This window comes from Sceloporus undulatus, chromosome 2 (genome assembly GCF_019175285.1).
Source record: "Sceloporus undulatus isolate JIND9_A2432 ecotype Alabama chromosome 2, SceUnd_v1.1, whole genome shotgun sequence".
Lineage (NCBI taxonomy): Eukaryota > Metazoa > Chordata > Lepidosauria > Squamata > Phrynosomatidae > Sceloporus > Sceloporus undulatus.
The window spans coordinates 128,580,280-128,606,232 of NC_056523.1; the positions used below are offsets into that span (position 1 = coordinate 128,580,280).

Sequence of the window (25,953 nt, forward strand, 5' to 3'; positions counted from 1 at the left end):
ACTTGAAGGCACACAACAGCAACAACAACAACAACAACAACAACAACCAAAATAATGGACACATTACATAAGGACTCAAGCAACAAATGGCTTCTATATCTCAGAGATCAGCTTCCTTGATAAGGCCAAGCTTCATTGTTGGTCAAGATATTGGTGGTGTCCTTTGTACAAAGTAGGGACATCTCTGAAAATCAATGTAATGTGCCAGATTTGTGAGGTACTAAGTCATCTGTTCACTCATCTTAAATACCCTAAAGGTACTAGATCCCATCTGATCTTGGAAGCTAAGCAAGGTCAGCTGTGGTTTTTACTTGGATGTAAGACTGCTAATAGATATTAAATGCTGTAGGCTATATTTAAAAAAAAAGGAATTGGAAAATACCTTGCCTAAGAAAACTCTATGAAGTTGATAGGGTCACCATAAATCAACAGGCGACTTAAATAGCATGCATGTGCAGACATACACACACACACACACACACACAGAGAGAGGTTAAAATCCAGCCACAAGTAAGCCTTGTTCCAGCTACGTGCTACGTAGGATAATTAAGGATAGCATAAAGCAGTTTGAATACTTTATCTTTATCATAACAAAAGGCTCCAGTCATTTCTGAGAACCTGGGTTTTCCAGAGGTCTTTAGTAGACCTGAGAAATATACAGCTGCTTAATTTGGATAAGCCTTTTAAGCCCAGAGGGGAGACTAGAGATTCCTTTGATCACAGAATTAAAAAAAAAATCTATTCAATGCTTTTGGAAAAATTACACGTAGGATATATTATCATAGTTTGTGTAAGATAATAATACTCAAGTCTCTGAGCTTTTGAGTAATGAATAACCTCGCCTGTTTTTACCAGTTATATATGAACTCATAAGACACAAGTAAGAATAGTCCAGATACAGAAGAGTCTGCTATATAATGAACATATTCTAATCTGTTCTCTTTTTAACTTCACTGAACGGAGAATCTGTTTTGCTTTCTCTCACTTTTAATTTTAATATTTTTTAAAAATTCAAATGTGACAAGAAAGTTTTTATCAAAAGAACAAACCAAATTCTCACCCATCTGGGCCACTCAAATTCAACAGGTACAGCCACTGTCAGCATGGAAAAGACCAAGGGCCCGAACAGACAGGTCAAAATAAAGCTGCTTCAGGTCACTTTGGAGGTATGATGTTTAAATCACACACACACACACACACACACACACACACACCCCTCTTAAGAGGCCAGAAGCTGTGCCAAAGCTGTGCTGCAGTCCTTAGAACTGGAGCATGGCTTTGGTGTGGCTTCTAGCCTCTTAGGACACATGCATAATTTAAACAGCATACCTCCCAAGTGACCCAAAGAAGCTTTATTTTGGCCTGACTTTTTGAGCCCTTAGTCAGTCAATCTCACTTTCTCCCACATTTGCATTTTTTGTATATTTTGGGAAGTGTTTATTAAAAACCCAAATTCTCAACTATCCCTATTACTATGTGGAACAGATAAATAGTCTGTAGTAGTTGTAAATAATAATAATAATAATAATAATAATAATAATAATAAATAATTTATGTATATTTCCCACCTCTCCCTTCTGATCGAGGCAGGATTACAATCTAATAAAATACATACAATGCAGTCAATAAAATACAACAACAATATCAGTAATAGATCCAATTAAAAACTAACTCTATCAGCGACAATAATTAACAGCAGAATTACACAATAATCATGGTCAAGGGAATATAGTATTAAAGTGGACGGATGGATGGCTAAACCCGCTGGAAGAGTTGTGATCAAATTTCATTGTAATCTGTATCTGTTACTTTCACATGTAACAACTACCAGCAGGTCAGCTGGACACTGATAACAAAAAAGTTTCTAGGAGAGATCATTAAACAGCACATCTGTGAATACTTATAAAATATTGATAGGATTACTAGCAGCAAGGTGAGGTTTCTCACAAAAAAAGCATGTCAGATTAATGTTGCTTGCTCTCACACTCTCTCTTTTGATAGTGTTACAAGGTTGGTGGTAGATGAGGAGAATACTGTGGATGCCATGCATCCTGATTTCAGTAAAGCTTTTGACATTGTACCATGTGATCTCCTTGCAGACCAGATGGTAAATTTAGATGGATTTGTAGCTTGTTGATAGAGCAAAATAAGTGTGTTCACCAATGGTTTCTCTTCATCCTGGAGAGAAGTGATTAGTGGGGTTCCACAGGGTTCTGTCCAGGATCCATTGATATTCAATATCTTTATAAATGTCTTGAATATTGGAATAGAGCTCATGCTTATCAAATCTCCAGGTGACACCAAGTCAGAAGAGGTAGCTAATGCCCCAGAGGACAGATACAAAATTCCAAACAATCTTGACAGATTGGAGGTCTGGGCCAGAACTTACAAAATTAATTTCAATAGGGATTATATTTAAGGCAGGAAAAATCAGATGCACAAATGTGACAACCAGCTTGACATTTGTTTGTGTGAAAAGGATCTAGGAGTCATAGCAGACCACAAGTTAAACACGAGTCCTGACTGTGATGCAACAGCAAAAATTCTAGGTTGTTTCAACAGCATTTAGATCTAGGGAAATAATAGCACTATTCTAATCTGCTTCACTTAGAATATTGTATCCATTATCTGGGTACCACAACTTAAGAAGAATTTCAATAAACTGAAAGATGTCCAGAAAGCAGCAATCAAGATAGTAATGGGCCTTATGATGAAAGATTAATTCAGTGTTATAAGAAGAGAAGCAATAGCCAGCTTTAAATACTGTATCTAGGGAATGGAACAATGGCCAAATCAATGGATACAGTATATAAGAAAGGGGATTCCAACCAAATATTATGAAGAATTTCCTGACTGTAAGAGCAATTGACAGTTGAATAAATTAACTCAGAAGGTGGTGGATACACCTTTGTTGGAGCTCTTTAAACAGAGATCAGATGGGAAAGTCTTGGGAAAGGTTTAGTTGTAGATTCCTGCACTGGCAAGGAGTTGGGCTGAGTGGACTTTCCAACTCTGATTCTGAGTCTGCATCAAATCTTTATTCCAAGGATGTCTAGGTGGCATCCATTGTTTTCTCAACTGCATTTTATTTTATCCTCACAACAATCCTGTGCAGTAGGTTAGGCCATGCATAGTACTGTAACTGACTCAGTGTTAGAGATCTTCATGGTTGAATGGGGGTTTGAACCGTTCTTTCCCTAGCCTTGCCCAACCACTTCATAATGACATGACACTGGACTGTATCACATCAGGAAAACTGGGGATTTAAACAGCAAAAATCATGTGAAAAACACACAATTGCAATCTACATTTTCACACACATTGTGATTAAAGAGCCATTATCCCAGGAATAAACAGGCAATAACCAACAACAAATCATTCATGGGATTTCCCGAATGATTTGTTGCTGTTTATTCTCAGGGTAATGGCACTTTAATCAGGAAATCGTGTGAAAATATTGTGATTGTGCAGTTTTCACACAATTTTGGCTGTTTAAACCCCCGATTTTCCCCGTGTGATACAGTCCTTCTTACATTTAAGAGCTATGTGTTTTGTAGCAACCTTTCCCCATCTACTTGTGTCTTAACATGAAAGCAGAAATGTGCCACATTAGTGACATATAACAGGTGAAGAAAATTGGCTGTGACCCCCAATCTTTTCTTTTCCAGACCCCCATAGAAATTAATTTGGGAGGGATGCCCCCAAATCATTAAAACTCATCAAAATGTGGTGGTTTAGCTTATTGTCCCATTCACAGCCCTCACATGGAAAAAATGTACCAAAAATCTAAAATTAAGGTAAATCAAAACCAGATGTCACAGGTGCCTGGAACATTGTCAGTGTGGACCCCCTGGGAGGATGCTTGTTCTTGTTGTATGCTTTCAAGTTGTTTCTGACTTATCGTGACCCTACGGCAGCACTACTATGCAGTTTTCTTGGCAAGATATACTTAGAAGGGGCTTGCCTTTGTGTTCCTCTGAGGTGGAGACAGTGACTTGCCCAAGGTCACCCAGAGGGTTTCCATAGCTGAATGAGGATTCGAACCCTGGTCTCCAGAATCATAGTCCAATGCTCAAATCACACTGATTCAGGCTTGAAAATTGGCCCTCTGTGCAGTTACCCAACCTTGCAGTAAAGGAACATCATAGAAGTGCTTTTCAACAGGCAAGGCAGCAGTGATGCCAATTTATTTGCTGTTGTTGTGTGCCTTCAAGTTATTTCCAACTTATGGTGACCCTAAGGTGAACCTATCATGCAGTTTTCTTGGGAAGATTTGTTCAGAGGTTTGCCATTCCCATTGCCTAAGGTGGAGAGCATGTGACCTATCCAAGGTCACCTAGTGGGTTTCATGGCCAAGCTGGGATTTGAACCCTGGTCTCCAGAGTTGTAGTCCATCCCTCAAATGACTAAGCCACATTGGCTCCCTGCTGACAGCTTATTGGTGTATTCCTGTGAGTGAGCCATGTGGTATGTTTCCAAGTGAAACATGAGGGGAAAGCAGATCCAAGGTTCCATCCAAGTATTAAACCACTCAAGAGGGACAAGGCAACTAGGAAAGCCACCATACAAGATAACCCTCTCTCTCTGTATGTATGTTTTAAACAAACATATGGAAACATGACTTAAGAAAATGCTTCTTTATTATACAAATAATTTTACAATTTCAATTAAAACCTTTCTTAACAATATTTAATAAAATTATGAGATGGAAATTTACATGGCTAAATATGTACAGTTTAACTCCCCGAGGCAGCTTTTGTACATGCTATGAAAATGCTCCAAGACACAAAATTACACTGATATTTGGAGGGGGAGAAGTGGGGAAGATGCAGAAATACAGTGTGTACATTCCCCACTCCCCAAAATCTTACATACAGCAATCTGAAATCCACAATGCCTCATGTTGCAAATTACTTTACAGCCAGGTTACCTGTATAGGGCATAAGGATAGCCCTGAGAGAGAAGAAGGGTGTAAGATTTCAATTCAAACCAGAGACAATTAGGTTCTGCTGGCTGAGGAAGGAAAGCAAAGGGATTCACACTTACTCATACAGTTATTAAGTCAACACTTTGTGGTATCCCCTGGCTTGTGTGTAAAACAAAGTTAGTTTTTCTGGGGAGAAATGTGTGACAAGTTTCTTTCCTGTAGATATTTTGAGTAAGCTGCATTGCATTTGACCTTTGAATCATGCTAAATCAAGTGAAATTTCAAGTTTTTCTCTCTTTTTCCAGAAGAAAGGGATTGGGAACTATTACTTGATTAATACAGTGATGTGTATGTATGTGTATATTTTGAACAAACTAACTCACTGCAGATTCCCAAACAGGAATTTCAAATACTCCTTGGTCAGTCCTGCCCACCCTGAATAGTAAGTTCTTTAGGTGCATATTCTTCCTTAAAAACAAGTAAACATCATATTCTACTATAATATTTAAAAGCTTTTAATAAACAGCTTAATTCAAGTAAAATGGTGATTAAAATGACCTAGTGCTATCTAGATTTCTTAGCCAGATTTTGTTTATTGGATTCCTTCAAAAACAATACATATCCTCAGTATAGTGCAAAGGAAGCTACAATTGTTTTCTCTGAGTTCTATATAGAGGCTTCTTTAGCTGATATTTACAGATTTCATTCATAAATTCTACAACAGTTTCTTGATACAGATCTACTTGTTTTGCTCTAATAGGTGGGACTTAAAAGCAGAAAACACCCTTCATTCCTCTGTGGTAATTTACACAATTTGCATAGACAAATAAACATCCAGGGCCAGATTAATTACACTACAATTGCACTGTGGATGGCTTTGTGATATTGCTACAATTGGATCTGGTCCTTATAGGGCCTGTCAGCGATAGGATGGGAACATCTGATTATTCAGCTATTTTGGACTTCAGCTCCCAACAGCTCCACCTAGCATGGTTGATGGTTTGAGACTATGAAACCTGGAGTGCAAAACATCTAGAGTTCCTCTCCCACCTCTGGCTTATAGGATATGAGCCCTGCTGATAAGCCTGTGGTTACTCATGGAGGCTGCAGCAATCTGGACTCAATGTATATCTTTCTCTTGAGTAGAAGAGGGAGCTTCAGGTTATTATTTTACATCCACAGAACAAAAAACATAGATTGCCTTGGAATAATTCCTGCCAAAGCAGAAGTGCATCATATTTTCCAGATATTCATTTGGCATGACAACTCAGTATCACAGTGCAGTTTAAAAAGCCACACACAACAGAAGCACCAATGAGACAGGCCAGGCACCCACCCACCAGGTCATAGTGTTTTATTTTTCAGTGTTTTTCCCTTTAATACAGAAAAACACTACGGTTTGTCTAATATTTATTGCCAATTATAATTGCCATCCCACTGAGATGGGATCCTTGTCATTCACTATTCCAATCTGCCCTTCCATTTCAGTCAGTGCATGCAGGCAAGGAATTGGTAGAGAATGGGACAAACAGAGTGCTTGGTCCACCTTGCTGCCTTTCCCTTCTCAACCCATAATATAAACTCTGCTTGCTATGACTCTGAATATAAATGAATGCCCTTCACATTGTTTTATCAAAATTTTAAAAAAGCTGGAGTACAAGCTGAAATTTCTGAATGGTAGCAAACCATGAAGTCAAAAACTGGATTAAATTCTGACTGTATTTTTAAAAGAAATGAACACAGAGAGACTCTCACATTTTGGATTAGTTTGTGGGATGAGATGTTACCACTCACATCAAACACATCCTTTTTTAAAAGGTGAAAAGAATGTGCTGATTTATCTCCATTCCCTACACAAAGTCTCTTAGCATTTTAGCACAAACTGGCCAGTTAGCTCCTCCTTCTGCCCCTTTCCCACTGTTCAGATGTTTTCCACATCACCTTTATTCCAATATCTGCTCTCTCTCCCCCACCTTTACTCCCACAATGTTCATGGGGGGGGGGCACAGAGAGGGACACTGGGCATTATTTTCCCTCATAAGAAAAGTCCTTTCATCCCCGAAGTGCCAAGTCCTCATTTTCCAGATCTGGGAGGGCTTACCTGCCCATTATCTTGTTGAATCCAGGCCACCTAAACTAGGGAAGGGGCATGACTCATCCACAGTTACCCCGATTTCTCTCTTTTGGCAGCTAGTCTTTATCCATGAGGTGTCTGATATCAACACTGATCTGCACTGGGAAGAACTTGATGTGGTTCACAGTCCATCTCCTCTGTGTTCTCTAAGGCAATGCTCCACTGAAGGTGGCAATGGGCAAACATAGAAGAGAGCAGAAATCAGAGGGCTCTTGGGAAGGGGAAAACAAAGTGGCTTTTCTTCCAATGGAGGGTTCGCTGATCTTAGGTTTGTAGCAGGCAGAGACCTCACACCTGTTGAAACAGCAAGACCCCAAAATCAAAGTCATACCAATGTAACTCATTCAGAACCAAAGCAGAAACAAACTGAACCCAAAAAATTTGCAGATGTTACATTTAAATATCTGCACATGGACTCTGGAATGGGACTAGGGCAGGCGAGGCTTGAGCCTACCTGCCAAAGGCTAGGCTAGAAGGGGCTGAGTCCCCCCAAAACAGTCAGTACCACAAAGGGCCCTATATAGTTAAGCCTCCTCAAGAGTTATCAGAAGAGTACTAAATGAACAAGCGCACAGAAAAATATTGTTAAGGCAGTTACTATAGTTAAGCCCTCCCATGAATAATAGGACTGTCTGCAATCTATCCTATGCACACCTACATGGTAGCAAGCTACACTGAACACATGGCGAGGAGTTTTAAGTATACCTAAGTACATCCTGTGCTTGTAAGAGTTCATATTCAAGATTGACTGGATGATATTGGATGGGGGTTGTAATTTGTTCTTGCCCTGACTGTGCCCTACACCTGTTTTTGTACACATCGTGCTTGGCAGATATGCATTTTCTTTTTAGAGCACTGTATTATCCTATATCTTCTCACATATCTAGACACAATTTGCTCTTAATGTAGTGCCTTCCAGTTGTCCTCCCACAATGTATTTCCACTTCTTATGGGATACAAAGGAGGGCCTCTCCAATTTATCTCAACTCCTGGGGCAAGAATATATAGAGAGAAGCACTCCCTTGAACATCAAGGTCCCAAGCCATTTAGGGCTTTAAATGCTATTACCAGCACCTTGTATTCAGACCATAAACATATTGGCAGCCACTGGAATTTCTTCAGAACTAGTGTTATATGATGGCTGTATGGACGTCTAGTGATTTTGCACTAAATGCAATTTCTGAGTCATCTTTAAGGGCAGCCCTAGTGTAGTGCATTGTAGTCTAATCGAGAAGTTACCAGTGCATAGACCTCTTTTACAGTACTTCTTTCATTATTTTGACTTTGTTTTGATGATAGTCAGATCATTTCCTGCTGCAGCTGCTGGGGGTTGTTATTTTAATACAACGTATTCTGTATTTTTATTGTTTAGTATAAAATGTACCTGCAATCAGGCAAAATTACAAAACGTGCTTGCCAATGTTGGGTGCCTCAACCTGAAAATTAGATCCCAGGTCCCTGTATCCACACATTTGTGTTACATGCCTTTTAGTTGACGCTTATCTACAGCAACACTTTCACAGGGTTTTGTAAGTAAGGAATACTCTTATAGCCTATAGCACCTTGTATACCCTTGTGGTTCCTTCCAGGTACTAACCAGACCATCTGGTGCCTTTGGTATATTCAGACTGGCTAAACAGCTGCCTGAGAGAGCTAGTGTGATTTGAGCACTGGACTACTACTCTGGAAATCAGGGTTCAAATCCCTACTCAACCATGAAAACCCACTGGCTGACTATGAGCACTCTCTCTCAGCCTCAGAGAAAGGCAAAGTCAAACCCACTCTGAACAAAACATGCCAAGAAAACCCTATGGCAGAGTCACAACAATAATAATAATAATAATAATAATAATAATAATTTGTTTTATTTATATACCGCTATTCCAAAGATCATAGCGGTGAACAGCAAGTAAGCTAATTAGCAAGTAAGCTAATTTGCCCCCAACAGTCTGGGTACTCATTTTAGCGACCTCGGAAGGATGCAAGCCTGAGTCGAGCTTGGGCCCTTTTGCTGGTCTTGAACACGCAACCTTGTGGTTTTGAGTGAATGGCTTCAGTACAGGCATTTAACCACTGCGCCACCAGGGCTCCAACCATAGGGTTGCTTAGCGCTGCTATTGGACATAAATGACTTGAAAGAGCATGACAACAAAATAACTGCATAGTCCTCAAATGATTATCCTGAAGTAGGCACTGGGTTCTTCCTTTCACCAAAAAAGGAGGGATGTTGTACCATTCAGAGTAGCATGAAACCCCAGCTCACCCACTGGCCACCTCATATACATAAGGTGAGTTCTAACAATTCTCCCCCATCTTCCTAAACACAAGTGACAACAGAAAGAGCAATAGAATGGAACAGATTACTTTTTGGAAGTCACATTCCAAGCTCTGCTCTAGGCTCATTCAGGATGTCTTCAGAGACTTGATTATGTTCTACCGAGACAGGTTGGCCTTTCCTGCTCCAAGACTAAGTACACTGACCTTTGATTAACTTCAGCAACTGAGGATTAGAAAATGATAGTTGCCAAACCTATTGAAAGATGAGCTTCTGTTGGATCTCAGGTGGGAATGGGGAGTTTGGTCTGTCTCCCAGCATTATATACCTGATCTGGCTCAGGGTGTTACCATCAGAGCTCCAGGATTAAATAAATCTTTGCATAGGTGGCAGTCAGCAATTACTGAAAAATTCCTTTGCTGATTGACCTAAAGCTTCAAATATCTTTATGCTGCCTTCACACATTCAAGCTATCCTGCTGTGGAAAAGCAGTGTTACCTCTGGTTTAAAGGTCTTCGACTGATAAAGGTATCTAATTCCACTCAAACTTACTCCCTGATGGGGCCAGGAGTTCCCACTATTATCAACAGCCATGCCCATCAAGTGATCTGATTACTAGGAAACGCTGCTCCATTTCCCTTACCTGACTACACTCTGCAAAATCTTCCGCTCATCCTGGTCCAGACACACAGCAAAGGAACAGTTGACCCCAATGATCTGGACCTTGTCCACCTTCATCTGAGACACACCAATCTGTTTGAAAAGAATCATTGCGCCATCAAACTATTTGGTGGATGTGGAGAGATGGGATACTTAATGGAGATCAAAACATTCTAACCTCATCCACCAACCACATGACATTTAGACAAATGTATTACCAAAATGGTAGTGTGGTGGCAGTGGTGCAGTGAAAGACCAACCTACCTGATTGAAACTCTTCTTAGATTTTGAGCTCTGTCTCTTGATTACCTCTGTTGCAGTGAGAGTCAAACATTCTGTTTTTGGACCTGAAATGAAAGAGGGAAAAGAATGATACGGGACATCTAGAGGAGAACTTATGCTAAGAACTGCTACCTGCCCTCCAGTGTTTTTTATAAGCAAACTACACAGCCTAACATTATAGCCACCAGATCTATTTTCTAAATTTTGAAGTGTTAAGAAGTAATATGGAGTATTTGTGTCTTGCAATGATGATTTCTGCACACAACTCTTGGATATTTTGTCATTCCTATGGTTCCACACATGCTCTGCTTCTGTAAACCTTTCTTTGCTCTGCACAACTATTGTGCCAATGTCTTATCACTGCAAACATAACATGTTAGAAAGCTTAACTCCAAACAGTTTCCCTGACATAGAATTTGGGACAAGAATTTAGGGGCATTCATCCTTCCAGACACTAAGTTCATCTAAGGATCTTGGATGGGGTTGGCAACTGCATTAAGTCATGTCATTTCTCACCCCGTCTCCATGGGCCTGCCTACACCCCTTTCCTTAAAATCTAGAGTGACCGGGGAACAATTTGGGTCTCCCAAAATGTGTCCCCAAAACCCTGCAAAATGGAGAAATGCAGCCATGGAGATTTCTAGCATGACCTTGGGACAATTGGGGGGGGGGCTGTCAAAGGGGGCCTGGAAGCCACAACAGGGTCCCTTGCAGGTTGCAAATAGTCTACAAGCTGCAGAATTCCCTCCTCTGTTCCAGGATCCTGTGTGGCTGCCTTTGCACATCTGGAAATACAAAATGGCTGTTATTAATGGCATATATAAGATCATTAATATTCAGTGCTGTTATTAAAAGGAAGTGGCAGGGAGAGAAGTAAAATGGAGCAACAAGTTTTTAATGATGTTCGGAAAATTCTGAAAAACATGTTGGTCGCTTTGGAAAAGTGACAGAGAAGAAAGAGAAGCTCTCGGGCTGAACTTTTAGTGGTAAGCAGATGGGACCATTCTTCCTCAGCATGGTTTCCAGTTATTGGTTCCCCACTTATCATATCTTTCAACTTTACATCTCATATGATTCCAACCCCACTTTCAACATGTCCACTTCTATGCCTGTCAATCCTCTAACATTGCAGAAAACCTCTACGCTCAGCACCAAAAACCAACTTTGGATGGGGTGTGTGTGTAAATACAATAAAATAAAAGTATTAGATGGGTTTCATAATTTATTCCAGTTAGAGAACCCTATTCAGTATAAATGGGCAATTAAAAACACTTCAGATTGCAGGCAAATTGCTTTAGCAGGCTAAAAATAGAATCTCTTTAGAGAATGGGAGAAGAGCCAATGGGGAGCTCAGCAGGCTTAACCAGCAGGGTGTTCCTGTACAACCACTAACAATTTTGGGGGGAATGGTAGAAATTTTGTGACACCCAGTGGCCAAAAATATTGCTGCATAAGTCTGAGCATACTGTCTGAATGTTTTTTAAGGGAGGGAAACATTTAATCTGTAGCAGAAGTGAGAAATCTTTGGTCTTCTAAATATTGGATTACAGTGGTTTGGGTTCCATAATCCCAAACCAGTAGCTATTCTGATTTAGGCCAATGAAATCTGGAGTCCAACAAAATCTGAAAGACCATTCATTGTTCATCACAGGACCAAATATCCAAACAGGCTTTCTCTCTCCCTTTTCTCCTAATACAGACCCTGAGGTGTTTTAAAGTATAAAATTATTTTTTAAAAATATATATATTAAATACATATTCATAGTAAAATACATGTAAAACATGAGATCAGTGTATAGCACATCCCAACACTAGGAGTTAAGCTATATCATTGAATACCAAAGTCAGGACTGTCCATGCCATCATATTTCCAATTTCTATGTAAGGTCGTGAAAGCTGGACAGTGAATAAAGCTGATAGGACCAAAATCAGATCCTTTGAAATGTGGTTCTAGAGAAGAGTTCTGTAGATACCCTGAACTACCAAAAAAGACAAATAAAGGCAAATAAAAAATTAAGAGAGTCAGCATGGTGTAGTAGTTTGGGTGTTGGGCTAGGACTCCAGAGACCAGGGTTCAAATCTACACTCAGGCATAAAAAATCACTGGGTGACCTTGGGTAAGTCACACTCTCTCAGTCTCATGGGAAATCCATGGCAAAACTTCTCTGTGCAAATATTGCTAAGAATAACCCATGACATACATTGGAAACAACAAACATTATACCCCAATAAAATACCTATCTGACATACCCAGTTAAAGACTGAAGGTCTGTTTAAATAAAAGGTTATTTGTCTTCCAGTGAAAAGAGATAATAGAGGTGGCCGGAGAGAGCAGCTACTAGCAAAGCTCTCTCCATGTTTTCATCATACCTGTGATGATGGTGAGTAACAGAAAGTCTCCCTCGAAGATTTGGTCAGCCTCATACAGGAAGATATAGGCCTGGTACATACCTCCCTGTCAGGGCGGGCTGGAGGCATCTGGTTTTCCCCCGGAGGGACCCTGCAGCAGCCAAACTGCAAGGCGTCCCTCTGCCCCAAAAAGAACCCGGAAAAACCAGGTTCTTTTTCTGACGCCGCGACGACGTCATGAGTGCGCATTGGTGCACTCGTGACGGGACACGCAGCGACATCTGTACAGTGCGCCTGTCATCATGGCGGTGCCCGGGTGGACAGCTGCCGCCATGATGCCACCACCATCATGTACTAGGGTTCCGGAGCGTGCGAATGCTGCGCGCTCTGGAACCTTAGTATCGGCGGCAGCATGCCACTTTTGGTCCATCTGTCCCAGGCCATAGTCTTTCAAATAGTTTGGACTCAGGTTGTATAGGGCTTTACAGGCAAAGACCAGCACTTGAATTGTACCCTGAAATGGACCACTAGCCAGAGTGAGTGTTCCAGCAGGGGAGATATATGTTTTCTTAGCTATGATACAAAACTTTCCAGGGTAAGGAGACTACATTGCCTCTAAGGAGCTCTAATAGCATTGAATTTGCCATTACCACAGGTGCCAATGTGCTGGGGGTGCATCAACAACAACAACAACAACAACAATAATAATAATAATAGTTATTTATATTTCCCGCCTCTCCCTGCAGATTGAGGCAGGATTACAACAATAATCTATGGTGCAGGAAGGCTGCCAGAGCATCCTCCCATACAGAAAGTCATCCAAGAACATGGAGCAATGTGTCTCATAGGCTTTCAAAAACCCAGAGATTTTGGCAACTGATTCAGGGGTGATGAATTTTATGTATGCTTGCATGATGAATTATATGTGTTTCAAGGGGTGGTGATTTTACGTATGTTTAGAAGCCTGCCTGCCTGCCTGCCATATTTCTGTTCCAGAAGATCTGTCTCTTGGTATTCCTTCAATTGGGGTATATACAGACACATAAGTGAGAGCAGCTTTTATGCAGCTTTTGCATACTCAGAGCATAAGTGAACTGAAAACAGAGAGCATTAATTTAAATGCTCCTTGTCAAGATCCACCCCTGATGTGTAGACTGAGTCTTCTTCAAAGACTGATTTTCCTGGGTGCTAGGAGCAGGCAAGAACCCTCTCTTCCCATTCTTTATCTCCCCTTCCCATCTTTAGGTGGCAGAATTGCTGCCTACACTCACCAAGTTCTTCTTGTCTCTTACATGCCTTACTAAGGTTGACGGATGTACAAACTTTCTCAGTGTCATTCCACCGGCTCCTTCCACTGACTGATCTCTGGAAGAATCAGAGATTTAAGATTCAGTCTCACAAAAGATTCTCCATAAAACAAAGCAGAATAAAACTATCCAGAGCTCATACTTTAATTTAAAAAGATACTTTCAAGAACACGAGAGCTTCATCCCCATTTACAGTAGAGTCTCGATTATCCAACCTTTGATTATCCAACATTCCGGATTATCCAACGTTGCTGCTCAGTGATTTCTTTACATTTTCAGAGGACTGAACTGTTTATACAGTACATATTGTACATCACAATGTTGATCAGTGATTTCTTTACATTTTTAGAGGACTGTTTATACATTACAATGTTATTCCTATAACGTTACTGCAATGTTACTTTTACCGTTACTGCAATAAAACTTCAATACGTTTGCAATTCATAGTGATTTCAAGGCTTTTCTTGGACCCTCCGGATTATCCAACATTTCCGGCTATCCAACTATCAGCCCGCCCGTTTATGTCGGATAATCGAGATTCTACTGTATATCTTCTCAGCCTTCCACTCCACACCCCAAACAGAGCAGCTGAAGTCTTGGATTCCTCTGATGAATGCTCCCTCCAGCAATTCTGCCTTCTTGGAATTACCTTGCTGTAAGCAATCTGTAGTGTTAGTGGGATTGCCTCTCTGTCTCCATCTATGCCCAGCCGCTTGCATCCAGGACCTGTACAAAAAGAGGAGGAGAAAGAGATATCCTTCATTTGCAAGCATCTACATCTCAAATCCTCCTATTGTGCAGTCTCATCTGAACTATATCCCAAGATGTTGGACTCCAGTGGCCATAGCTTCATTCCATTCCATTACAGGTATGGCATCATTACATGACATGCCACTGCATCACATGGCTTTCCAGATGTTTCATAAGGGCATTCCATAAGGACTTTATCTCTCTATTCATCTGTTTAACAAACTTGGTAATAATTAACCATTAACCCATTTAAAATATCCTTTTATCCATCATAATCACCAGGTTCTCCACACTTTCCATAGTTCCCATAGTGTCTGCTATGGTATTATACAGACATTTCATAAAGGCTTTTGCAGGTACAGAATTCTGTCCTTTATATCATATTCATAGCCATCTTAACAATATAATTTAGTGTATAAATCCATCCAGGTATCACATCTGTTGAGGAATTACATATCTAATGAGGAGTCTGTGACTACACAGGCATTCAAGAGTTAATCTCCATGAGCACTGTTAAATCTCAAAAGCCATATATCAATTCTTAATATAGCCTCACTGGCGTGAATCAAAAATTTTGGGGCAGTATGTCAGGGCTATCAGGAACAGTAGTTGAACTACTGTATCTGAACTCCTTCATCAACTCAGCTTGTCTAATCAGAATAGATCATACCAGAGGGGTTCATTACCTCCTGCTTATCTGTCTCAAATCAAAACTCTCTCTCCAGTCTTATCTACAACCCTATCTAGGGTTCAGTAAAAGTTATAACTATCCTATTTGTCTCAACTAGTGCACCTATGAGGAACTTCATTCCAAGTCATGCTAGTGCACATAATGCTATCTTGATGACAATTGCATAGGCATTTCTTATCTTATTTACATTCCAAGCACATCTGGCATTTTATAGATGACTGGGAACACCAGTTTCCCTCTGTTTGTGCAGGAGCTGGGTATTTCTACAGTCACAAAAATAAGTGCAAATGAACAATGAAATTATCTCCTTTAGGATGGTGGCTACAGACCTACCTGAAGCTTTGATGGCTCGCGTGGCTGCTGAATGGCCCAGCTCTAAGGAGTGAATGAAGATCTCAGTCCTTGTCTCTCCCCCAGTGAAGGTGAGCTGGACAATACAGGTAAGTAAGAGGTCATTTTAGTGTTGCCTTGAAATCCAAGACATGTGAAAACTCTACACCAGCAGCCTCCTTTCGTGTTCTTTTTTTAAAAAGCTATTTAATAATTGGGACATGTAAATGCATATCTAATTTGTAGAGCATTGATGCACATTTTTGAAAAACTCTTCAGATTCTCATTCTTAGAGCATCATGGTGAAAAAGAACAGAAATATTCAGATTCATTTGCTAATAAAGTAACTGTTTATGCTATGTACAGGCAGGAAGGAGGAAAGCAGCAGTGCACTGCAAGTGGACAGCAGTCTCTGCTTGCAGAGAAAACAGGGGAGAAGATTGTCAGGCAGCTGCTGATGTTAATGATACACCAGGGCCATGCCTTTGACCAGGAATTGTGAACCATGAAGTGAAGGAGAATGTGCCTGAGTAGGTCCAGCACAGTGCTGGGAATCATGCAACCCTGCACATGTTGTGATCACACCTCCTATTAATCCCAGCCATCTTAGTTCATGATGAGGAATGTTGGGAGTCTGCAGTCCAACAACATCTGCAGGGCTGCATGATTCTCATCTCTCTGGCACATACTCCTCCCCTGCTTCCTGGTTCTCAGTACCCGCTGTGTTTGAGTCAGAAGAGCCAAACCACTAAAGCTATGGATCTGCATAAAGTGAGGGAGATAGAATGACATGAATGAGCTGACAACCGAACTATAACTTGACCATGACATCTTAACTGTATGCAAAGGGATTCTGAAGCACCTTTGAAACGAACTGAATCAGACATGTTGTAGCATAAGCTTTCATAAATGCATCTGAGGAAGTAGAGCAAGATTATGGAGATTATCACACTGGGACTAATTTTGGCATTAAAGGGAGATTAAAGTGCATTTAAATCATCCCGCAAATAAAGCGAAAATGGTGAGTAATTGTGCGAAGGATTATCACACGCAATTGCATAAATAAAGTGATATTGGAAATGCATTGTCACTGAAATCCCAAAAGTAAAAAGATACATGTTAATGCTTCTTTGTGACCACTTAATGGCGAGATTTATGCAACATCATGTGAAATCATTTCGTGTATTTATTCAATTTTTCCAGGATATTCAGAGGATAAACTCCCAATCTCCTTCATGTGATAAACTCCTATGAAAGAGTATGCAACAATATTTGCTCAAGGAGCCTTGATGGCATAGTGGTTAAATGCCAGTACTGCAGCCAGTATTGCAGCCACAAGATTGTGAGTTTGATCCCAGGGCTCCCGAGATGACTGAGTCTACCGTAGGTTGCTAAAATGAGTATTCAGCTTGTTGGGGGCAATTAGCTTAAACATTGTAAAGACTACTTATTCAGTATGAAGTGGTATAGAAATGTAAATACTATTGCTATTGCTCAGTTAGTCTGAAAGGTGCTACAAGATCCTTTTGCATACTGATATTCCAAGATTAACATGGCTATGTCTCTGAATCTTCCTTGTATCTTCCCTAATGGCATAAAATTGCTTTCTTATTGTTTTCCTGTGTTAACTATCTGGAATACACAGGGCCTTCTTTAAGACACGAGCAACATTTTTAGTAGCATTGTGTAAGTATCTTCAGGTTTAGTTTGGAGCCTGATTCAGTGAGTCAAATTTGGCTTCAATTCAATTTGGCTTCATTTAGAACCAATCTGATGCAATTCAGACCCCAAATCCAAATTCAGAAATCTGAATCTTTATTCCCCTCTTGCCCTGCTGTCTCAGCCACTAATTTACACTAGGAAACTAAAATGTCTATCTTTTCTTCCTTCCCCTTCCCCTTCTGTGGAAGTACATGAAATCTGGGAACACAGTACCCACTTCTGAGCAGAAGACTCCTGCCAAATTGCTGGCTGGTGGCTTTGGAAGTCTTTCTGCTAACCCAAAATAAGAATTGGGAGCCAGAATGGTGTAGCGGTTTGAGCACTGGATTAAAATCTTGAGACCACGGTTTGAATGTGTACTGAGCCATGAAAATCCACTGAGTGGTCTTGGTGAAGTCACACTCAGCCTCAAAGGAAGACAAAGGCAAACCTCCAAACAAATCTTGCCAAGAAAACCCCTTTATAGGTTCATCTTAGGGTTGCTATGAATTAGAAACAACTTGAAGGCACACAACAACAATAAAGTAAGGTTTGGGGTCCCCCCCCCCAAAAAAAGATGAAGTACAGTCCTTGGAGTGCACAGTCCTCCCTGTTTATGCTAAATTCTGCACTCTGATGTCAAGAATTGTATGCAAACAGTCCAGAGACCTCAAACGATTGCCTCCTCAATAGTCCTCACAAGCACCATGACTAGAAAGTGCCAGTGCAATTCTGACCTAGATCTAAAACTAGAGGTCTTCCCTCTCTCCTCATATTCCTGGAGGCATTTGTTGAAGTGCACAGACATCAAACTTTTCTCCAGGCCTGCTCAAATCAATCAGCTCCATATATGAATTAGGCTGATCCAACATGATTTGGATTTGATCTAAATTGAACTAAGTCAGTTTGGGATTTGTCTGTAGTGGTTGCATAGCCCAAGTCTTTTGTTAATTACCAAACTTGGGGGCAGGGGGAATGTTGGAGAACAGATTCCACTCTGTCGCCAATTATATGCTTGGTCATCAAACAAATTAATTATCCAGTGAAGGTAGTGGCCATTTCTTAGAGCCCCAACTTGCACTGGTTTGCTAATCCCAAAATGCAGGAAACAACAGTCTTGAATAAAACTCACCTCTGTCTGGTAGACCTGCAGTAATACCGGGTGGGTTGCAAAGCGACAGTAATAAAGGATCATGTCAGCAAGGATAGGAAGCTGCTCTGCTGTTTCCTCTAAAGGTTCACCTTCAGATTTGATTGATTGCTGTGGAAACAGCAAGAACTGAACAACTGCCTCAACCACAGATGCTTCAGTACAAGGGAAACACCCAAACACTGCCCCCAAGCTGGCATCACACTGCCCCACTGACAGCACAGTGGGTAGCATCATGGAGTTTCTGCAACATAGTGTTCATATGTACCGTGCCACAGAAATACCAAAAAGCTGTCTCTGTGACAGAAAAGGAGACTTTTTCTACCCCCAAAAGGAGTGGCATTTTGCCACTTCTTTTTGGGCTGGAAAAATGCCAGATCAGGGCCATGGTATGCAGTTGTCACAGCCCCAATCTGGCACTGAAAGAGGCGGCATAGAACCGCTCCTTTTCAGCCATCTGTTTCAGTCCATAGTCTAATGCCCAAACCACAATGCTACACAGTTAGTAAGATATTAATGTGCTCCTGCCACCTGATGTTCCAGTCAAGAAGTGCAAAGGTTATGGAATGATTGACAAGCCCCTGCTCACCTGACTCCTGTTACAAATGGCTTACATTTATTTTAATTGATGAATAACTTTAAAACAGGGTGGGGGAAATGTGGCATGTGGCCTGTGGCCTCTAGGTTTATGGCCATAAGGCCTCCACCAGTCTTCCAAAACCTCTTCCTCTGCGTACACCACATGCCCACATCACCCTGGTGTTTTTTGCTGATCTGTTTTGGCCCTAAGACTCTGGAGACTGGGGTTCAAATCCCTGCTTTGCCATGGAAACCCACTGGCTGACCTTGTGCAAGTCACACTCTTAACCTCAGAGGAAGGTAGAAAAATTCCCTCTGAACAAATATTTCCAAGAAAACCCCATGACAGGTTCACCTTAGGGTTACCATAAGTCAGAAACAGCTTGAAAGGTCAAATGATGGTGGGAGACAGGAATATATGATTGGATGAAAGTATCCAGGAGACTGCTACAAAGTGGTATCTTTCAAAAATATATCTGTGCTGCTTTAGAGAGAGCCAGCATAGTGTAGTGGTTTGAGTGTTGGACTGCCACTCTGGAGACCAGGGTTTGATTCCCTTCTCATTTATGGAAACCCAGAGTGATCTTGGGCATGTCCCAGAAAACCCCATGATAGGTTTGCCTTAGGGTTGCCATAAGTCAGTAACAACTTGAAGGCACACAGCAACAACAACAAGAAGCTGTTTTACAGAATATACTGTCTGGATCTTTACCTGGCACAGAACATCTGTTGGAAGGTGCATTAGCCCAAGAACATTCCGTTCATACCATGGATCCAGCATACCTATGTACAGGGAGATATCATTTGTGCTGCTCTCCATCCCTGCCAAACTAAGAACCTGAAATCAAAGAAACACACGGCATGAGATTTGCTGATAACTCATCAACCAGTAGAATGGCCATATTACATTTAGCTGCTGTCCTTCCTGTTTAATTTTAACCTATCCTTTACTGAAAGCATAGACATCAAGAATCACATAGGGCATTAGGAGTTATGATGTAACAGTGACACATCGAGCTTATGAAAACTACCAAAGTTTCTTGCCACTGAAGATAAATGCATAGCTATTACAAATGAAAATAAATGCTCACCGAGCCACTGCTATTAAAACTCTGTCTTTGTATTTATTGAAAAAGAGAGGGCACTGGCCTGTTTACCTGGGTTATGCCACGGCACAAATAAGGAACCAAAATAATAGAGTATGGGCTGACAGTGCCCTAACTGGAGCTTAGATTAGAACCAAATAGCATAACAAGTGGTGTGCATATTTTAGGATGTTTTTCATGAAGACAGTCAAGACAAAAGAAATAAAACATACCACAAGGAAAAGGACCACCTTTGCTGGAATAGCTAGGTATGAGGAATAGCAATATCTAACCCTCATCTAGATTTTGGCATAATTACAGAAATCATCTTTGTCACTGAAGGTGGAGTTAGGGATGTATAAAAAATCACTGTCCAAGGCATAATGGCTGTTGCCTGCAGGTTCTTGGCAATCACTTGTGATTTCCAACCAGGGGCCATGCACTGCTAGTTCTCCTTAGCTTTATTTTGTAGTTATTCTATCCTATTTTTTGGTGTGAACATTGAAGCTTTGAACTATCAAATCTTACCTTTTGAGAGATCTACACTATTGTAAAAAATACATTTAAACTGACATACACCTTATGTGTATGACATTAATCCTCAAATATTTCAGATTTTAGAGCAATGTAGGTGCTTTCTCTTGCTTGAAAAAGTTTGCACAACACTTTTACTATACTTTCATTATCATTAAAAAAATATACATTTTACACACACACTCTGCAGATGTTAAGAGTATAGCTCCCATAATCCCCTTACCAGCCCCCAAGATGGATAAGGGGCAATCCTACACATCTGGAAGGCAACAGGCTGGGGAAGGCTGGCTTAAGGGAACCCACATGGAAATTTGGGCTCTCTTGAGAATGCAGTAGGCATGTAAATCCTTGTGTTTCTTGTCCTCACAAGCAAAAGTGAGTAATTTCTGTATGTTTCTCCCAGCTGCAGCAGAAAACAAAGATTTCTGCACATTTCTTGGAAGGTATTCTCACCTTGTGAGATCTTTTAGGAAATCATTTTGCACCAATAGAGAGAGAGATTGATTCTGTGGAGAAATCCACACTTTTTGTGCAGAAAAATGCACAAAAAATGCACAGTGTATTTCTGTACAGAGTAATTCCTTAAAAAACTTCATCAACTGCAAACAATTCCACTACCACTCTGTCCCTCTCACCAGTGATTTCCAAGCATTGGGAAGTCGATTATATAAATCCGAGAAGGAAACAGAAATTAATATTCTTGCCATCCCTAGGATGCACTAAAGTTTCTTCTAGAGTTAACACATACAAATACCAGAAAAAGTCCAATTCAATGGAGAACAGGCAATTTACACATATGAACCATCAAGAGTTGCAAGTTCCCAGGCAGCTTTTGTATAGTGCAAGCAACTCTTAATTCCCATGTATACCATGGGAATATTCATGATCCATCCCAACGAATAATAGAATCACAGAGTTGGAATAGACCACAAGGGCCATCCAGCAACTCTCAATCAAAGCATCCCTGACAGATGGCCATCCAGTCTGTTTAAAGACCTCCAAAGAAGGAGACTCTGCTACCCTCCGAGGGAGTGTGTTCCACTGACGAACAGCCCTTACTCTCAGGACGTTCCTCCTAATGTTGAGGTGGAATCTCTTTTCCTGGAGCTTGCATCCATTGTTCTGGGTCCTAGTCTCTGGAGCAGCAGAAAAGAAGCTAGCTCCCTCCTCAATATGACATCCCTTCAAATATTTAAACAGGGCTATCATATCACTTCTTAACCTTCTCTTTTCCAGGCTAAACAACCCCAGCTCCCTAAGTCGTTCCTCACAGGGCATGGTTTCCAGCCCCTTCACCATTTTGGTTGCAGAATGCAGCTGTGAAAGTTACAGAATGTGGGACTGCAAAGTTGAGTTGTTTATCAAGGAGGTGTGACATATTTTTCTCACTGAAGTGACTACATGGGAACAGAGTAAAGAACAATGCATCAATCAGTAATAATAATAATTTAATAATTTGTTTTATTTATATACCGCTATTCCAAAGATCATAGCGGTGAACAGCAAGCAAGCTAATTAGCAAGTAACCTTCCTGGCCTTGCCTCAAGTGCATACCGTTGTCCCAGAGGTGCGGAAATGAGGATCTCCTGGAGAAGGAGGCAGGTGGGTCAGTATAGATGAGGTAGGGCCATTCCTCCGCACAGGAACATAGTAAAATTGCAGCCTGAAATACCGAGTCAGCCAGGGGCAGCTGCTTTCTTGAGATCTGCAGTAGAGGGACAAGAGGGAATCCATGAAGAAAAGCCATCTGGGGCTCTACAACTGACATGCTACTAAAGATTACTAAGAAAGTCAGCTCTCTCATGAGATGGAAGCCGACAGCAGAGCAGATTGGCTGCAAACTCCAATGCCTTCCTCTGAGGAACCCACTGACAGAACCAGTTATATGCAAAAGCCTGGCTCTCTGGTCAATCCTCAGTAACCACAAATTAGCACCCAGCCTTTCTCTGAGCTAGGTATTCTCAAGAGATGGAAAAGAAGGATATATTACAGCTGAACAAATATAATGTACAGTCCCCATTTCTGTTAACATTGATGAGAATAGGTTACCAAATATACAAGAGACAGGAGCAAGCAATAACATGACCAGATAAGGAGGACTGACCCCCTGGTCCAAAAGGAGGCAACAGGATGTTGTGGGAACTAGATGTCTGTTAGCTGATTCCCTAGTACCGAGGCACAGAGAGGGGAAAGGAGGTATCAGGAGCCAGTAAGCATCTTTCCACTCACTTAAGATGGCTGTAAGCTCGTGCCACTTTCCCTGAGATGCGGTCAGAACCAAACACAACCACACGCAGAGTTGAAATTTTAGTATCCTCATCACTGCTCAGGAAAGGCCTGCGTTGGACACAGGAATTATGAGGCACATGGTTCTGGAGAAGTGTGGCACTCAGTACGTGCTGTGGAAGAGACTGTGCCCGTCGGGAGCGTTTGGGGACACGGTCCCTGGGCACGGGGTTGCAGAGGCTCTCTGCCCGGCGCAATGGCAGTGACAGCGAGGCTACCTCAGAGACATCCCTCAGCTCTCTGCCCAGGATCAGCTGGCTCTTGCTCTTGAACAGCTTGTATAGCTTGCTGCTCAGTCGATGTCTGTGGGACACCTTCTCCTCCTTTGGGTCCAAGCGGCCCACCAGCTCAGGAGAGCTCTCATCACTGTCCTCCACGTAGCCACTATCCATGCAGTCCTTCAGGCTAGACACAAAAGACTTCAAGGATTTTTTAGAGACCAAGGACAGTCCAGAGTCCTTGCAGATGACAGACACCCGTGAGTTACATGGGTCATCCTCTGATAACAAAGAATCTCTTTCTGGAAAGCAACTGTCAACTTCCTCATCATCTTCTAACAGCACGGGTTTTGGATAGTACCCTTCTTTGTCTAGTACCTCATGCAAGATGTCTGTGAGAAGAAGGAAGAAAAAAAGATAAAAATTAGGGAAGGAACAATAAATCCTGCATGGTTTAAAGAACACCTCCACAACCAGGTGCTGGAATGCAATGCATACTGTCCACCAAACAAATGGCCAATGGGAGTTGTAGTCCAACATACCAGAAGGATAGTTTTTTGTGGGTTTTTCGGGTTATGAAGCCTCATAGCCTGAAATACCCACAAAAAACTATGGATGCTGGCCATGAAAGCCTTTGACTTCACATACCAGAGAATGTTGAGCTTGGGAAAAGATGTTTTAAAAGCACCATCCTATTTGAGATTATTGTGTATACTCTGCTGAACACTACAAGATCAGCCTTGGGTGTGAAGGAAGGTCTAATGGCCCTGCAGCCTGCATTATCAGGCCAATCAGGCAAAGCTTAGCTAAGTTACTTTTTGGTCCACAAAATCTAGAACCCCCTAGCCGCATTCTGGGGCCTGCAATTTTTTTTATATGTATGTGTCCTTGTGGCTTAAGCTCAAATGCTTAATCCACACTAAGAAGCTGTTTCTTGCCTCAGAGGCCAAACAGTGATATTTACAGATGTGCATGTAAAAAGTATCATCACCAAGCTGTTATTATTTCATCCTGCCTCCCTTCAATTGAGATTTATTCAGCTGTGTGTGAAATTCCACAAAAGAACAATGAAGTATCTCCTAGGATCAGGCTAGTGTACGTATTTCAGGCTTACCAAAATTATCTGTATCCCATCTGTAGGTGTAACAACGAGCAACAGGAAGGGGGATCAGGCGGAGCTTACTTGGCTGGGCTTCCTCTGGATAGAGAAAAAACCAAGTTAAGAGAGAGAGGTAGGCTCCTCCAGGATGAAGACAAAATCCACCTTGTCCAACACACAGGTGTAGATACTACCTTCACTTTCTCACCTGTATTTATAGGTAGCCCAGCTGTCTTTGCAATCTCCAGCAAGGCAGACTCCAGTTTTTCCCTGGCTGTGGAAGGGTCATCGTTAGTCACAGCTGCCAACTCTTGGGCTTCAGTGGTGCTGGCAAATAGGTCCATGAGCTCTTCCACAGGCTTCAACTACACAAGTACAGAGGTTAGAAAAAGAAAGATAAGTTACAGTTCCTGTTGTTCCACATTGTTATACCACACAGTTCATTGTATAACAGACGAGAAGGGGCATCCACAACACATGGTTAGCAAACATCACTTGTGCCCAATATTCAGTGATGTTCTGACAACCAAGCAGTTAGGAAACATGTAAAAGTTCAAGTAGATAAATAGGTATCACTCCAGTGGGAAGGTAACAGCATCATGCAGTCATGCTGGTTACATGATCATGGAGTCATCTTTGACAATGCTGGCAGCCTTAACCGGTATACTCAAGATGTTGTTGGACTGAAAGTCCCAGCAGCCCTTATCAGCATAGCCAACTTCCCGCATTTCTTTAAATAAAGGAAGTTGCACAGTTCTTACCCATGCACTAAATCAACATGCACAGAGAGCAAAGTATGATTATAGGTGGAACCAACCAATAGATCTGTGATATGTTATATGGGTATAGAGTTCAGACAACCTAAATTAAAACATCTCAATGCCTTGAAAGGGGAAGATCACTCCCTGAGATATTGAATGAAGAACTGGTTTTGTGACCCAGTGTCAATCAGGTCCAACTATACTGAGACAGGTCAACTCTTTACTTCACTCAGCAAAAGTGTACATATCCTTACAAGGCATGTGCCACAGTCACATCTGTAAATGTCTCTGTTTGGCCTCTGAGGCAAGAAACAGCTTCTTAGTATGGATTAAGCATTTGAGGTAAATATCCAGCACCATGCCACAAGGACACACACATATAGAAATTATGGCTGCAATCTTGATTAAAAACTATTTACAACCCAAATCAAATAGCTATAATGATGTTGCTGCTTGCATGCTGTGTACAGGTTAAGGTACCTCTTCATTCTGAAATCCTTTTATCCATGCCACTGTTAGCTAAAACCAGAACTTTGGGAAGTTAATTTACTTCCTAGAATTCCCCTGCCAGCATGGTCACTGGGAGATTTTGAGAGGCATAGTCTAAAAAGCAGCTTTCCCAAACTCTAACTAGTACCTGTACAACATTTCACTTAATTTGCTATCAAACTGGCAATGGTTTTAAGGATTTAAAATACTATTGTTTAAATTCCACACAACAAGTAAAATGTAGCAAGGATAGTTAGCTTCAGATCAAATAGTACAGAATATAGAACAGTATAGTAATAGAATAGCAGATGTAATGAATTAGGAAAAGGAAAAAAAATAAAGAGAG

General features: G+C 41.2%; 1 protein-coding gene across 1 annotated transcript in view; it reads right to left on the reverse strand.

Annotated features, from left to right (window-relative positions):
- Positions 1–4,639: 4,639 nt before the first annotated feature.
- Positions 4,640–25,953, reverse strand: part of PIK3R5 (phosphoinositide-3-kinase regulatory subunit 5) — a 72,651-nt gene continuing 51,337 nt past the window's right edge. Inside the window, exons 8-19 of the mRNA XM_042447242.1 lie at positions 24,566–24,722; positions 24,373–24,456; positions 22,984–23,650; positions 22,309–22,459; positions 19,848–19,973; positions 18,539–18,667; positions 15,709–15,802; positions 14,584–14,660; positions 13,899–13,992; positions 10,261–10,343; positions 9,980–10,089; positions 4,640–7,355 (exon numbers count right to left, since the gene is read on the reverse strand). Coding sequence (XP_042303176.1) covers positions 7,208–7,355; positions 9,980–10,089; positions 10,261–10,343; positions 13,899–13,992; positions 14,584–14,660; positions 15,709–15,802; positions 18,539–18,667; positions 19,848–19,973; positions 22,309–22,459; positions 22,984–23,650; positions 24,373–24,456; positions 24,566–24,722 — 1,920 coding nt within the window. The 3' untranslated portion in view covers positions 4,640–7,207. The remainder of the gene's footprint in view (positions 7,356–9,979; positions 10,090–10,260; positions 10,344–13,898; positions 13,993–14,583; positions 14,661–15,708; positions 15,803–18,538; positions 18,668–19,847; positions 19,974–22,308; positions 22,460–22,983; positions 23,651–24,372; positions 24,457–24,565; positions 24,723–25,953) is intronic.